This window comes from Pristiophorus japonicus, chromosome 13 (assembly GCF_044704955.1).
Source record: "Pristiophorus japonicus isolate sPriJap1 chromosome 13, sPriJap1.hap1, whole genome shotgun sequence".
Lineage (NCBI taxonomy): Eukaryota > Metazoa > Chordata > Chondrichthyes > Pristiophoridae > Pristiophorus > Pristiophorus japonicus.
The window spans coordinates 16,316,880-16,333,614 of NC_091989.1; the positions used below are offsets into that span (position 1 = coordinate 16,316,880).

General features: G+C 45.7%; 1 protein-coding gene across 2 annotated transcripts in view; it reads right to left on the reverse strand.

Moving 5' to 3' along the window:
* Positions 1–476: 476 nt before the first annotated feature.
* The window catches only part of podxl (podocalyxin-like), a 171,172-nt gene continuing 154,913 nt past the window's right edge, over positions 477–16,735 (reverse strand). Inside the window, exons 5-8 of one of the 2 annotated variants that reach the window (XM_070897186.1) lie at positions 14,551–14,707; positions 12,458–12,513; positions 10,063–10,233; positions 477–4,776 (exon numbers count right to left, since the gene is read on the reverse strand). In XM_070897186.1, coding sequence (XP_070753287.1) covers positions 4,579–4,776; positions 10,063–10,233; positions 12,458–12,513; positions 14,551–14,707 — 582 coding nt within the window. In that variant the 3' untranslated portion in view covers positions 477–4,578. The remainder of the gene's footprint in view (positions 4,777–10,062; positions 10,234–12,457; positions 12,514–14,550; positions 14,708–16,735) is intronic. The other variant, XM_070897187.1, reaches the window with a different exon arrangement.

Here is a 16,735-nt window from a genome sequence, read left to right on the forward strand (position 1 = left end):
CTCTCTGTATCCACTCTATCAAAACCTTTCATAATTTTAAAGACCTCTATTAGGTCACCCCTCAGCCTTCTCATATCAAGAGAAAAGAGACCCAGCCTGTTCATCCTTTCCTGATAGGTATGCCCTGACATTTCTGGTATTATCCTTGTAAATCTTCTCTGCACCCTCTCCAGTGCCTCTATATCCTTTTTATAATCTGGCGACCACAGCTGTTGGCAGGTGTCCTTTCGCTGTTAAACCCAAGTTCCGTTAACCTGTTTGAGGAGCAATTCGAGGGGTAATTCTCCAACTTCATGCTCCCAGCTGCTGAGATTTCCGACACGCACTCTCGGCGATCCCCGGTCAGGAGTATCACGTTGGAAACTTGCGCCTTTGCTACAAGTTTTTTTTCCTGTTTGTATTGTGGCAAGTTCAGTTTTGGACTAACAATAAGAACATCTGATACAAAGACTTAACTTAGCATGGAGATACTTGAGTTTAAAGAAATTTAAGAGTTTTATTAGCTGCTGTATTTATATGTGTACACAACGTTTGCTAATTACATGTACAGAAGTCCCTTTTTAACATACTATATCCTTCCATTTAAAAAAACAGACTCATTACATTGACGATGTTTTATAGTTTAAAAGCCTAGTGTTGAGGTTCAGTTGAACTATTCATGACTGTCTCCAGTGGTGCATTACTGACTGCTCAATTGTACATTATCGTCCAAATCCCTTTTCCTCCTCGCCTGAAGGTGCTGCCACTTGCTGGGATTGGGCTTCCATGGGAGTTTGCTGCCCTCTGGTGGCTACTCTTCATGATTGCTGGCAGACTACTCAACTAAAGGTGGCATCACAGATAAATCTGACCTTGTCCCCATCCAAAATCCATACACACATCCTCAAGCACACACACACACACACAAAAGAGTCTGGGGATACAATTAGGAGTGGTAACCCTGGCTGATTTGCTGTCTCAAATGCTACCCTTGCTGATATCGGCACAGTGCAGGAATTGAACCTGGAGCACGCACTGCCTGTATGACTCAATTGCACAGCAGGTAGTATACCTACCAACTAAGCCATTGGGGGAAGCACACACAGCTAATCTTATTAAACCAATCACCTGTGGAACAGCAACAAAGAGTGATTTATTGATTAGTGTCAGCCGTGGCTCAGTGGACAGCACTCGTGCCTCTGAGTCAGAAGGTTGTGGGTTCAAATGTCACTCCAGGAACTTGAGCATAAAAAATCTAGGCTGACACTCCAGTGCTGTGCTGAGGGAGTGCTGCACTGTCAGAGGTGCCGTCTTTCGGATGAGACGTTAAACCGAGGCCCTGTCTGCTCTCTCAGGTGGATGGAAAAGATCCCATGCCACTATTTTGAAGAAGAGCAGGGGAGTTATTCCCGGTGTCCAGGCCAATATTTATCCCTCAATCAACATAACAAAAAGAGATTATCTGGTCATTGTCACGTTGCTGTTTGTGGGAGCTTGCTGTGCGCAAATTGGCTGCCGTATTTCCTACATTACAATAGTGACTACACTCCGAAAGTACTTCATTGGCTGTAAAGCGCTTTGAGACGTCCAGTGGTCATGAAAGGCACTATATAAATGCAAGTCTTTCTGTTTTCTTTAAAATCTGGCAACAGGATCTGTATTTGCCAGGAATAGAGCCACCCACTTGCCAATTTGTCGACTCCAGTGAGTTGCCTAATGGTTATTGAGTTTTGGGGTTTGATTACTTGATGACGAATAAAAGGAATATCTTTTACTCCCTGAATCGGTTGCTAGATATGGTGCTTTGTGCATTCACCGTGATCCCTTTGTGTGCAGTAGTTCACTTCCATTGATCCTCCGTGGTGTGTGGTAGACTTAATTGGACAATAACGGATGAGCATGGCCAGGTATGCAGCCTAGATTTTACTGCATCAGATTATTTTCGACACAAATAAGGAGCTAGCACCTTATTGTGTCTCAGAAACGGCCCCGAGCATTTCAGACGGAGTGAATTACAATGCCTGGTTACTGCTGTTACGCAGGCAAGCCCGGCAGCCAGTTTGTATATGCCAAGGACCCGCAAAGGCCAATGAGTTAAATGATGGTGTTGAGGGACGTGCTGGACAATGACCGTGGCTTCAAATAGTGCTGTGGGATCTGCAACAGGAAGCCAGAGCTTGGTTTTCCCTCTGACAATGCTGTCAGCACTACATTGAAGGGTCAGCCGAAAGTCTGCATCCAAGTCCTAAAGTGGGGCTTGAACCTGCCCCTTTCAGTCTCTGAGAAGAGACACAGGGGGGCCTCTGACCGAAGCAAGGCCCAGCACCACTCCAATCTGTAAGTAAAATAAAATGAATTACCATTTCAAGCTGTATAAAAACCAGGCTGGAAATCTCGTTATAGAGCTAAATTGCTCACAAACAGGGCGTCTGATGATGATTGGTAGCATAGCCCATCGCAGAGGATGGACCCTGCAGGGGATAGTAAAATGCAAAACCACCAGAAGAATGCTTTTACAATGCTCCGATGGCTGGTGGGGCCCCACGCATTGGGCTCTACTGATTGCTTTTCACTGGATGTAAGTCTTCAATGTCAAACTTCCATCAAAATCATTCAAATTCACACGCTCATGAGGAAATTTGGGGAAAATGATGATTCTTACCAACTCACAGTGTCGCCTCCTGCACTGTGCTGACTGGAATGGAGCAGCTCAATCCAACGTGGTTGCCGAGGTGGCTGGAGAGTTGCCTTGTGAAGATGATTTGCATTTATTTGTTTAAACATAGAACTTAACAATAAAACAATCTCTCAAGCCCCCACAGTTTAAAAAGACCTCTAGTGTTGTATATACTTAGTATTAACAATCTGATTTGTCTCATTGGCATTATTTATTGTTAAAAGTTGGCTGCAATGTTGTTGTACACCTTCCCGCCTCATTGGTGTTCAGGTATTTTGCCTGAAGTAAAAGATGTGGCTGAATGTGCAGCATTAAAGATATAAAGCCATATTCTCTCTTTTGGAAATATAACTACACCCTCACCTCCGGTTATTAACTTCAAAATAGATCTGTTCAGGTGGATGTTAATGGGAAGCTGGTGGGTCTGGTATTCTGGAAGCAGAAGATCAAATGAGCTGCAGGGGCTTCTTCATCTAAACCCATCTTGTGCCCTTGGGAACCTTATTCTATTTCTTTATTTGCATACATATAAATCATTCGTCAGACCTGCAGGCCCTCAGAGTCCTACACTAGTGATAGCCAGGGATTTGCACTGGTGAAGGACAAGGAGTGGGAGCTCCTCTTTCTCAGGGTTGCCAACTCTGGTTGCACCTATTCCTGGAGGTTTCATCACATGACCTGCTGATTGCACCGCCCTCTCCCCTCCACTCCTACTATTGGTCGCTTGCCATGTCCATCCCCACTGTGCCCCGCCTTCCCTCAGCCAATTGGAAGGCGAATGGACTCCTCATCGCCCGACTGGATGATTCTCGACTGTTGGGCAAACAGCATTTTATCTTGTGTCTGATGATTTTATAACTAATAAACCAAAGTGTTCAAAGAAACATGTTTTAAAAAAAACACCCACAAATTTTTCAACGCGCCGATCATTTTTCTCCTCGGGTCGCTGACAGCAGCATCCTGGAGACTCCAGAGTAATCCTGGAGGGTTGGCAACCCAACTCTTCTCAGGAGCCGGCGCTGAGCTCGCGGGATCTCGCCTGGAATGTCTGTGGGGGTCCTTCTGGTGAGAGAAACCTCCCCCCCCCCACAGAAACTGTGATCAAGGCTGTGTCAGCTGTGGCTCAGTGGGTAGCACACTCGCCTCTGAGTCAGAAGGTTGTGGGTTCAAGTCCCACTCCAGGCACATGAGCACATAAATCTAGGCTGACACTCCAGTGCAGTGCTGAGGGAGCGCTGCACTGTCGGAGGTGCCGTCTTTCGGATGGAACATTAAACCGAGGCCCCGTCTGCCCTCTCAGGTGGATGTAAAAGATCCCATGGCATTATTTGGAAGAAGAGCTGGGGAGTTATCCCCGGTGTCCTGGGCCAATATTTATCCCTCAGTCAACATCACTAAAACTGATTATCTGCTCATTATCACATTGCTGTTTGTGGGAGCTTGCCGGGCGCGAATTGGCTGCCGCGTTTCCCACATTACAGCAGTGACTGCACTCCAAAAGTACTTCGTTGACTGTAAAGAGCTTTGAGACGTCCGGTGGCTGTGAAAGGCGCTATATAAATGCAAGTCTTTCGAAAGCTTCTCCAGGTATTCCGCCAGACATCCAGCGGGAGATGAGGAGAATCCTGTGGAAATTTGCCCCTTAAGAATAATTTGTTGTAATAGTTAATGTTTTTAGGAAAGAAGAGAGTCGGCTGCAGCTCTCCGTAAATCCTGGAAAATCTAATTTCCAAATAAAAACAACCCTATAATGATCCGGAGAGAATATGGCTTTAAGGAGGTGGTTGTATGGGTTACAGTTTGAGTTCAGTCTCTGTTGGCGTATATATATATATAATATATACACATACACATATATTGAAGCAATCGTACAGGTGTGCAGTGGAGCGGGAGATAGCAGTGAGATTATATTTTCAGCTGCTTTACAAATGTGTGTCTTCTTCATCCAGCTCGTCCTTGGTGAGGCTGTCCATGGGCACAATCCAACTGTCCGTGTTTTCCAGGAAGTTCGCATTTGAGTTGGGCTTCTTCTCCTGCATCTCTGACTCCCGCTCGCTGATGTCCATGGCCGGGTTGTCGTGGCAACCGTTGACCACCGAGCGCATCTCTTCAGTCAGGTACTGCGAAGGAGGGAAAGATTTAAAAAAAAAAAGGAACCAATGACGAAAGAATTTCTGGACCCAGGTTCGATCCCTCGGTCTGTGGCCATGAGTTGATCTCGGCTCCGGGCACTTTTATTGCCTTCGGTTGCACCCAGGCTGGGGGAGGGGGTGGGCGGAGAGACTACCCGGGGTTCCTGCTCCTGATTACTATCCAGTGATAAACGTCTGCTGGAATAGCTGTTTGTCAGATTTTTCAGAAGTAGGTTATCCGGTCATTTATCTCGACCGCTGTTTGTGGGAGCTTGTTGTGCGCAGACTGGCTGCCACATTTCCTACATTACAACAGCGATTGCCCCTTCAAAGGAAACATAGAAAATAGGTGCAGGAGTAGGCCATTCGGCCCTTCGAGCCTGCACCGCCATTCAATGAGTTCATGGCTGAACATGCAACCTCAGTACGCCATTCCTGCTTTCTCGCCATACCCCTTGATCCCCCTAGTAGTAAGGACTACATCTAACTCCTTTTTGAATCTATTTAGTGAATTGGCCTCAACAACTTTCTGTGGTAGAGAATTCCACAGATTCACCACTCTCTGGGTGAAGACGTTTCTCCTCATCTTGGTCCTAAATGGCTTACCCATTATCCTTAGACTGTGACCCCTGGTTCTGGACTTCCCCAACATTGGGAACATTCTTCCTGCATCTAACCTGTCTTAAACCCATCAGAATTTTAAACGTTTCTATGAGATCCCCTCTCATTCTTCTGAACTCCAGTGAATACAAGCCCAGTTGATCCAGTCTTTCTTGATATGTCAGTCCCGCCATCCCGGGAATCAGTCTGGTGAATCTTCGCTGCACTCCTTCAATAGCAAGAATGTCTTTCCTCAAGTTAGGAGACCAAAACTGTACACAATACTCCAGGTGTGGCCTCACCAAGGTCCTGTACAACTGTAGTAACACCTCCCTGCCCCTGTACTCAAATCCCCTTGCTATGAAGGCCAACATGCCATTTGCTTTCTTAACCGCCTGCTGTACCTGCATGCCAACCTTCAATGACTGATGTACCATGACACCCAGGTCTCTTTGCACCTCCCCTTTTCATAATCTGTCACCATTCAGATAATAGTCTGTCTCTCTGTTTTTACCACCAAAGTGGATAACCTCACATTTATCCACATTATACTTCATCTGCCATACATTTGCCCACTCACCTAACCTATCCAAGTCATTCTGCAACCTCATAGCATCCTCCTCACAGCTCACACTGCCACCCTACTTAGTGTCATCCGCAAATTTGAAGATACTACATTTAATCCCCTCGTCTAAATCATTAATGTACAATGTAAACAGCTGGGGCCCCAGCACAGAACCTTGCGGTACCCCACTAGTCACTGCCTGCCATTCTGAAAAGTACCCATTTACTCCTACTCTTTGCTTCCTGTCTGCCAACCAGTTCTCAATCCATGTCAGCACACTACCCCCAATCCCATGTGCATTAACTTTGCACATTAATCTCTTGTGTGGGACCTTGTTGAAAGCCTTCTGAAAGTCCAAATATACCACATCAGCTGGTTCTCCCTTGTCCACTCTACTGGAAACATCCTCAAAAAATTCCAGAAGATTTGTCAAGCATGATTTCCCTTTCACAAATCCATGCTGACTTGGACCTATCATGTCACCTCTTTCCAAATGCGCTGCTATGACAACCTTAATAATTGATTCCATCATTTTACCCACTACCGATGTCAGGCTGACTGGTCTATAATTCCCTGTTTTCTCTCTCCCTCCTTTTTTAAAAAGTGGGGTTACATTGGCTACCCTCCACTCCATAGGAACTGATCCAGAGTTATGGAATGTTGGAAAATGACTGTCAATGCATCCGCTATTTCCAAGGCCACCTCCTTAAGTACTCTGGGATGCAGACCATCAGGCCCTGGGGGTTTATCGGCTTTCAATCCCATCAATTTCCCCAACACAATTTCCCGACTAATAAGGATTTCCCTCAGTTCCTCCTCCTTACTAGACCCTTTGACTCCTTTTATATCCGGAAGGTTGTTTGTGTCCTCCTTAGTGAATACCGAACCAAAGTACTTGTTCAATTGGTCCGCCATTTCTTTGTTCCCCGTTATGACTTCCCCTGATTCTGACTGCAGGGGACCTACGTTTGTCTTTACTAACCTTTTTCTCTTTACATATCTATAGAAACTTTTGCAGTCCGTTTTAATGTTCCCTGCAAGCTTCTTCTCGTACTCTATTTTTCCTGCCCTAATCAAACCCTTTGTCCTCCTCTGCTGAGTTCTAAATTTCTCCCAGTCCCTCGGGTCGCTGCTATTTCTGGCCAATTTGTATGCCACTTCCTTGGCTTTAATACTATCCCTGATTTCCCTTGATAGCCACGGTTGAGCCACCTTTCCTTTTTTATTTTTATGCCAGACAGGAATGTACAATTGTTGTAGTTCATCCATGCGGTCTCTAAATGTCTGCCATTGCCCATCCACTGTCAACCCCTTAGGTATCATTCGCCAATCTATCCTAGCCAATTCACGCCTCATACCTTCAAAGTTACCCTTCTTTAAGTTCTGGACCATGGTCTCTGAATTAACTGTTTCATTCTCCATCCTAATGTAGAATTCCACCATATTATGGTCACTCTTCCCCAAGAGGCCTCGCACAATGAGTTTGCTAATTAATCCTCTCTCATTACACAACACCCAGTCTAAGATGGCCTCCCCCCTAGTTGGTTCCTCGACATATTGGTCTAGAAAACCATCCCTTATGCACTCCAGGAAATCCTCCTCCACCGTATTGCTTGCAGTTTGGTTAGCCCAATCTATATGCATATTAAAGTCACCTATGTTAACTGCTGCACCTTTATTGCATGCACCCCTATTTTCCTGTTTGATGCCCTCCCCAACATCACTCCTACTGTTTGGTGGTCTGTACACAACTCCCACTAACATTTTTTGCCCTTTGGTGTTCTGCAGCTCTACCCATATAGATTCCACATCATCCAAGCTAATGTCCTTCCTAACTATTGCATTAATCTCCTCTTTAACCAGCAATGCTACCCCACCTCCTTTTCCTGTTATTCTATCCTTCCTGAATGTTGAATACCCTTGGATGTTGAGTTCCCAGCCCTGATCATCCTGGAGCCATGTCTCTGTAATCCCAATCACATCATATCTGTTAATATCTATTTGCACAGTTAATTCTCCACCTTATTACGGATACTCCTTGCATTAAGACACAAAGCCTTCAGGCTTGTTTTTTTTTAGCACCCTTTGTCCTTTTAAAATTATGATGTAGTGTGGCCCTTTTTGTTTCTTGCCTTTGTTTACTTGGCCTTCCACTATTGCTTTTTACCTTTCTACCATCTGTTTCTGACTCCATATTACTTCGCCCTATCTCGCGGCATAGGTTCCCATCCCCCTGCCATATTAGTTTAAACACTCCCGAACTGCATTAGCAAATGTTACCCCCAGGACATCAGTTCCAGTGCAGACCGTCCCTTTTGTACAGATCCCATTTCCCCCAGAGCTGGTTCCAATGTCCCAGGAATTTGAATCCCTCCCTCTTGCACCACTGCTCAAGCCACGTATTTATTCTAACTATCCTGCTCCCTCTACTCTGATTAGCACGTGGCACTGGTAGCAATCCAGAGATTACTACCTTTGAGGTCCTACTTTTTAATTTAACTCCTAGCTCCCTAAATTCAGCTTGTAGGACCTCTGCCCGCTTCTTACCTATATCGTTGGTACCTACATGTACCGCGACAACTGGCTGTTCACCCTCCCTCTCCAGAATGCTCTGCAGCCGCTCCGAGACATCCTTGACCCTTGCACCAGGGAGGCAATATCCTATCCTGGAGTCTCGGTTGCGGCCGCAGAAACTCTTATCTATTCCCCTTACAATAGAGTCCCCTATCACTAGAGCTCTCCCACTCTTTTTCCCGCCCTTCTGTGCAGCAGAGCCACCCATGGTGCCATGAACCTGGCTGCTGGTGCCTTCCCCTGGTAAGTCATCTCCCCCAACAGTATCTAAAACAGTATATCTGTTTGGCTGGTTGGTTGGAACTTCACTGGTTGTAAAGCGCTTCGAGGTGCACTGAGGTGGTGACAGTTCTTTCTTTTTCATTATTTCTTTAATTCTGCTCTCTTGAGCATTCCTGATTATAATCACTCAACCACTGGTGGCCGTGCCTTCTGTTGCCTAGGTCCCAAGCTCTGGAACTCCCTGCCTAAACCTCTCTCTACCTCTATTTCCTCCTTCAAGATGCTCCTTAAAACCTCCCTCTTTGACCAAGCTTTTGGTCACCTGTGCTAATTTCTATTTATGCGGCTTGGTGTCAAGTTTTTTAAATCTCATAATACTCCTGTGAAGTGCCTTGGGACGTTTCACTACATTAAAGGCGCTATATAAATACGAGTTGTTGTTGCTGTAATGAGCACGGGAAAACTGTCCAGATCTCGTGTGGAAATGCAAGATCGCCACCTGGTGATCAGACCCTGCAACAGCTTCCCAGTGCATCAGGCGACAAGGTGCAGTGAGATGGCAGCACCAGCAGAGGGAGCTGTTTCTGAACAGCTGCAAAAGGTTCAGAAAGAGTTGCAGCTCCCACTGTTATGTTTTATAGTGGGCTAACGTTTCGTGCTACAGGACAATTTTGATATAGATTGTGCAATGAGGGTTACACTCGTGGGTTTGATTGAACTAATTTCTCTTGTATGTCGCTGTTTTGCAGCCTCAAAAAAAAACTGCTGTACGACTAATAAATCTAAATACACCTGCAGACAGATCATCTGATCATTATCACATTGCTGTTTGCGGGGAGCTTGCTGTGCGCAAGTTGGCTGCCGTGTTTCCCACATTACAACAGTGACTACACTCCAAAAGTACTTCATTGGCTGTAAAGCGCTTTGAGATGTCAAATGGTTGTGAAAGAGGCTATATAAATGCAAGTCTTAGTTCTTTCAGTGTTTCTCTCCCTCCTTTCCGGAAGGCTTTTATTCATTGGTGGGCTCCAGTTGCAGAAGTTAGCAAACTATTGGACTGAGGTGGGGTGGGGTCACAGTGGAGCCCAATCCTTTACCATTGCCCAGTTAATTTGGCACAGCGTTGATTGACAAGATTGCAATCGGGAGCGGGAATCTGGGCATGATTCCTTCTCCACTCTGGCCGAGAGGAACTGAGCCATGTGCTTGGCATCCTTTCTGCTGCCTTGCCTGAGGTGATAAGGGGGAGTTAATTAACATTCCATGGCAGTGACTGGCTCTCAGGCACTGCAGGCAGCCCCGCGGGTACTCACCGGGTCCTTCTTGTGCTGCGACTTGCGCTGTGTGCACCTGTAGATAATGGCGGACAGGAACACCAGCAGCAGGAGAGCGCCAGTGACCACCATGGCGATGAGCTTCTTGAGCTCCGATGCCTTTTGCCGTTCGTTGTTGGATTCATGGTACGAGGAGGACCGAATATTCAGCTGTAACAGCGGGGACAAGCAATAAGTCGACGTGACAATTCAGGCAACCAGAGAAAAGAAGCAAAATACCACGGAGCCTGGAAATCTCGACTCGGGCAATATTTTTAACTTATTATTTATTCATTCGTGGGATGTGGGCATCGCTGGCAAGGCCAGCATTTATTATCCATCCCTAATCGCTCTTGAGCCGCCTTATTGAATCGCTGCAGTCCGTGTGCTGGTTTGGGAGGGAGTGCCAGGATTTTACATAAGACATAAGAAATAGGAGCAGGAGCAAGCCATAGGACCCCTTGAGCCTGCTCCGCCATTTAATACAATCATGGCTGATCTGATCATGGACTCAGGTCCACTTCCCTGCCCGCTCCCCATAACCCCTTTTGACCCAGATGAAGGAACGGTGATATATTTCCACGGCCGGATGGTGTGTGACTTGGAGGGGGAACGTGGAGGTGGTGGTGTTCCCATGCGCCTGCTGCCCTTGTCCTTCTAGGCGGGTTTGGGAGGTGCTGCCGAAGAAGCCTTGGTGAGTTGCTGCAGTGCATCTTGTAGGTGGTACCCACTGCAGCCACGATGGCTGAGGGAGTGAATGCTTACGGTGAATGGCAATGCTGGTTACTAAGGTACTGCTGTACCCAACACCCCAGTTCTCGTTCTTTATTCTCTTGAGCATAGGATACAAGCACCAGGGTTTATGTGAAAAATTGCAAATATTGAATGCAAGAAATGAACAGCACCTGAGAGAGACGAAGACAGAAGCAGAATACTGCCGATGCATGGAAATCGGAAATAAAAACAGTAAAATGCTGGAAAACGCTCAGTGGGTCAGATAGGATCTGTGGAGCGAGAAACAGCGAGTTAACCCTCCAGGTCGCTGGCCTCTCGTCAGAACTGGAAAAGATTTTGCAGTTTTTAAGCAAGTGCTGAGCCAGGGGAAAAGGGAGAACAGGGTGGGGAAAGAACGAGGAGGGAGGTCTGTGACAGGGTGGAGGGCAGGAGTGCTGACAAAAAGGGAGCTGGTGCGAGACACCAAGGGATGGGAATGGGACATGTGAGTAGATGTTTCCTTGAGGGGCCAGAGGAAGCAATCCCACTCCTCCTGACCCACAAACGAGCTGTAAAAAAACACGCACATGGGCCTCCTGTGGTCAGGACGGCCTGAAACTACATGAGAGTTACAATGAGGTGTGCGTCGCTATCATGGTGTCAACAGGATGTTTAAACTAAGGCCTGGACTCTTCTGGGGAGGGTGGCCCTCCCATATCTGATTTCAGGTTAAGTTAAGGTAGTGGTGCGGGAGTGGGGTGGGTGGACATGGTGCGGATTAACCCCTTCATCTTAACCACCCGCCCACACTGTTCCCGCTGGTGGGGGTGGGGTTAAAATACCCCCTTATATAAATGCAAGCTACTTGTTTTCCTTTTGTTAATGAACGGTTGCGAAAATCATGCACTGCGGGTACAAATGTATTTGCTTCATGGGTTCTTTGCGAATTCATAGCAACACATTGCTATTAAGAACTGGTTGGTTACAGCAAAGGTTTAACAATCACACTACAGCTCATCCACCAGGCTCACAACTGCATACCTCATCGTGGATCCCCCGAACCCAACTGTCTGGGGTTTTATTGAGTCTTGTGAACATCACGTGACTGGCTCAGCCACTCCCAACTCAACAGCTCTACAACTATTTTCGTTGTGAACATTAATCAAGTGCCCCCTGATTAAAAGGGGGGAGGGGAACTAAAACCGACAAAATAAACCAAAATGAACTTTGGACGGTAAACTTAAATCAAATTAAAATGTGGTTGCCGGGGGTGATGATGCACTCCAGTTCCTCCGGTGCCCACCTCTTCAACAGCTCCACAAGCCTGTGAGCATCCTCACAGCAAGCTGCATACATTGCAACATGTTTTGGTGAGGTCCCAGTGCACACTCACAACAGGCAACGCTCCCTGTCAGGAGTGCAACACTTAAAACAATTCACCCTTTTGGTATTCCTTAAAGTGTGGGGGTGGGGGCCGGGGGCGGTCAAGAACAGATGGTGCTGGGACCTGGGAGGAGAGTCAAATGATTGAATGAGTATTCCTGGATGGAGTGGGATAAAGGGCCCTTTTTCACTCCTTACACGTCCTTATGTCTGACCCTTCCAGGGCATGCAACTGAATCAGTCCGAACGTTGTATATTGTAATTGTACAAACAGAAATGTAGTAATGTCAAATATTACCTCGGTCAGTCTTGTCTCCATGTTACCCAGAACCTTGTTGACTTTGTTTTCATCAACTGTGAAGAAAAACAATAAAGTTTCAGAATGCCCAAGGTTTGACCTTCTCCCTGTGCTGAGGTAGGTTCCCACTCTGGTCAGGAGCTGACGCACTGCGGAACTCCTGGGTTATGTTCCGCTGTGGGTCCTCACCTGATTCCCTCTCCATTGGTGCTTGGCACGGGCGTGTTGAGGTCACGCTTGGGCACTGTTGGGTGGACACAAGGGGCATCTACATCCTTCCGCTCCCAGCCATTCCACTACAGCAACAACTGCCTGCATTGTTATAGCGTCTTTGACATAGTCAAACATGCCAAGGCGCTTCGCGAGGGATGCCAACTCTGCTTGGGGTGATTCCTGGAGGTTTCATCGCATGACCTGCTCCCTGCCGTACGCCCGCCGCTGATCGCCCGACATGCCCGTCCACACCGTGCCCACTTCTTCCCTCGGCCAATCAGTAAGTGATTGCACTCTTCATCACCCTAATGATTTAGATGAAGGAATTGAGTGTAATATCTCCAAGTTTGCAGATGACACTAAACTGGGTGGCGGTGTGAGCTGAGAGGGGGACGCTAGGAGGCTACAGGGCGACTTGGACCAGTTAGGTGAGAGGGCAAATGCAGAGCAGATGCAGTATAATGTGGATAAATGTGAGGTTATCCACTTTGGGGACAAAAACACGAATGCAAAATATTATCTGAATGGTGGCAGATTAAGAAAAGGGGAGGTGCAACGAGACCTGGGTGTCATGGTTCATCAGTCATTGAAAGTTGGCATGCAGGTATAGCAGACGGTGAAGAAGGCAAATGGTATGTTGGCCTTCATAGCTAGGGGATTTGAGTATAGGAGCAGGGAGGTCTTACTGCAGTTGTACAGGGCCTTGGTGAGACCTCCCCTGGAATATTGTGTTCAGTTTTGGTCTCCTAAACTGAGGAAGGACGTTCTTGCTATTGAGGGAGTGCAGAGAAGGTTCACTAGACTGATTCCAGGAATGGCTGGACTGACATGTGAGGAGAGACTGGATCAACTGGGCATTTATACACTGGAGTTTAGAAGGATGAGAGGGGATCTCATAGAAACGTAAAAGATTCTGACGGGACTGGACAGGTTAGATGCGGGAAGAATGTTCCCGATGTTGGGGAAATCCAGAACCAGGGGACACAGTCTTAGGATAAGGGGTAGGCCACTTAGGACTGAGATGAAGAGAAACTTCTTCACTCAGAGAGTTGTTAACCTGTGGAATTCCCTGCTGCAGAGAGTTGTTGATGCCAGTTCATTGGATATATTCAAAAGGGAGTTAGATATGGCCCTCACAGCAAAAGGGATCAAGGGCTATGGAGAGAAAGCAGGAAGGGGGTACTGAGGTGAATGATCAGCCATGATCGTATTGAATGGTGGTGCAGGCTCGAAGGGCCGAATGGCCTACCTCTGCACCTATTTTCTATGTTTCTATGTTTCTAATGGGTGTTTCTTGACTGTCCGTCAAACAGGCTTTTTTCCTCAGGTCCAAAATTTTTATAACTAGTAAACAAAAATCTTCAAAGAAAATTCAAAACAATGTTTTAATGTTGCTGTGGATTGTCTCCCGCGTTGTTCACAGCAATGTCCTGGAATTTAATCTTTCATCTCCAGGGCAACCCTGGCGGTTTTGGCATGCCCACACTTTACCACAGCATTATGAGATAAAATTGAGCACTAAGCCACAGAAGGTGATATGAGGACAGGTGACCAAAAGCTTGGGTCAAAGAGGTAGCTCTTGGCTGCTGCAAACTTTGATTGTTCCTCTGAACTTTGCCCCATTGTTCTCGTGCTCGCTCGCGCGCACACACCAGGGATGTGGTTCCCTGACTAGCCGCACAAACCAGGGTTGGAATCTGATCTGCGTGGATCAATACCATCTATCGGAAGGGTGATGGTGGGAGAGGTGGGTGGCAGTGCATTTACTCATTGAGCCGCCGCTGGGAGCTGGTTCTTGGTCACCGGTTCGCACCGAGTCTGGGCTGGAGCGTCGACCAGTTACCCTGGGCGCAAAATGTTAACAAACTGATGGATCTCACCTTTAAAAGAGATGTCGATGTTCAGAGTGCTCTGGACTTCTTTCACAGGGCTGAGTCTAATCTCGCAGTGGGTAAACCCTTTGAAGTTCTCATTCCCGGCAACTGCAGAGCACAGCAGATTGCCCAGAGTCTGTCCGTACATCCTCTTAAACTCTTTCTAGAATTAATTACATAGGATTACATCGGATATACAACACAGAAACAGGTCATTCGGCCAAACCAGTCCGTGCCGGCATTTATGCTCCGTTCGAGCCTCCTCCCGTCTTTCCTCATCTAACTCTATCAGCATAACCCTCTATTCCCTTCTCCCTCATATGCTTGTCTAGCCTCCCCTTAAATGCATCGATACTATTCACTTCAACCACTCCCTGTGGTAGCGAGTTCCACATTCTCACCACCAAGGTTCTCTCTAATTATTGTTTGTACTGATTGGGCCACGAGCTCCTCTGAACGCAACATTTTCGTCCATGAGCAAATTCTACAACAACAACAACAACAACAACGTTTACAACAACAACTTTTACAACAACGGCAGCAACCACTTAAAAGCATATATACAGCCCTGCCATATTGCCACCCCACTGTCTCAAATCATGAGACAATCAGACAAGATTCTATACAAGTTTAACATAACTTCGCTGCTTTTGAATTCTGTTCCTCTAGAAATGAACCTCAGTGCTTTATTGACACTTTTATAGCTTTTTTTTTAAACCGTTGCTACTTTTAATGATTTGTGTATCCCCTAGATCCCTTTACTCCATTTAGATTCCCATTTTCCAAGGAGAAGGCAGCCTTCTTATTCCTGCTACCAAAATGCACCACCTCACACTTACCTATATTGAAATTAATTTATCATTTGCATACCAATTCTACAAGTTTGTTTACAGTAGAATTAATTAAAAGCTTTTAGTTCATTATGTACAAACTCTATTTAATAAAAAAAATACTTGTTAGAAATGACTGGGATATAAAAGAACTGCACAATAATGCAGGGTTGTAAATCTGTGGAATTCTCTGCCCCAGAGAGCTGTGGAGGCTGGGTCATTGAATATATTTAAGGCGGAGATAGACAGTTTTTTGAGCGATAAGGGAGTAAAGGGTTATGGGGAGCAGGCAGGGAAATGGAGCTGAGTCCATGATCAGATCAGCCATGATCTTTTTGAATGGCAGAGCAGGCTCGAGGGGCCAAATGGCCTACTCCTGCTCCTATTTCTTATGTTCTTATGTTCGTAATGCATTAACAGTTCAGAAACGTTATTCAGTTACACGGTTATGCATCGACAAATATTCCAAAGGTCCAAGGTGAGCTGAAAGAGGCCTATCTATTTGTGCAATTAGTATTAATTTTAAAGTTTTCAATGTATTTTCCCATCCCTCATGTCACTATAGCAAAGGCTGCACAAGCAGCAGGAGCAGTGACTTTCCTATGGTGCTGACGTGCTGTATGTCCACATATGTAATTACAATATTAATCATGGTGTAACCAGACAACCAACAAAGTGCTGTCGTTCTTTAGTTCACAGTATTAAAAATTGATCAAAAACGGGTATCCATATTTCCAACTTCAATCACTCCCATTAATAAACGTTGCCTTCTTGAACCAGCACAACCCCATGTAACATGTCAGAAATGCAGCACTTATTCACAGTGCAGAAAAACACAAACACGATTTGCATCACTGAATTAAAAACAAAAAGCAGGAAAAGCTATGATTGAACAGAAATAAACAAATAATCTTTCTTCCTAGACAGGAGAAACAATCAGGCGGACTTGGAAATGTTTACATATTATGTTTACCGTAAAGATGTTAATTTACGAATTTCACTTCTGATGTTTCTCTCTTAAACATTCTCCACAATATTAATCCCTGCTCTCATCACGAAAAGTGTTGAATTATTTTGGGTACCTCCTAATTAAACAGTGGGAAACAAACTTCATTGTAATCTCAATTTTGAATCTCCTATTTCAAACATTTATACCAAATCAAAATTATACATTATCAGTTTAACCAAAGTATTTTCTATGTCTTTCTCAATAAACAAATAGTAGTTTCTTCTGAATTAGCTTTCCTGCAATTTTTATACATCATTATATAACTCCACTAAACGTATAAGAGGAAATCTATATTTACATTATTCCTGGGACTAGTTCGGACTATAGAACAACAGACAAGATAAAATGGTTT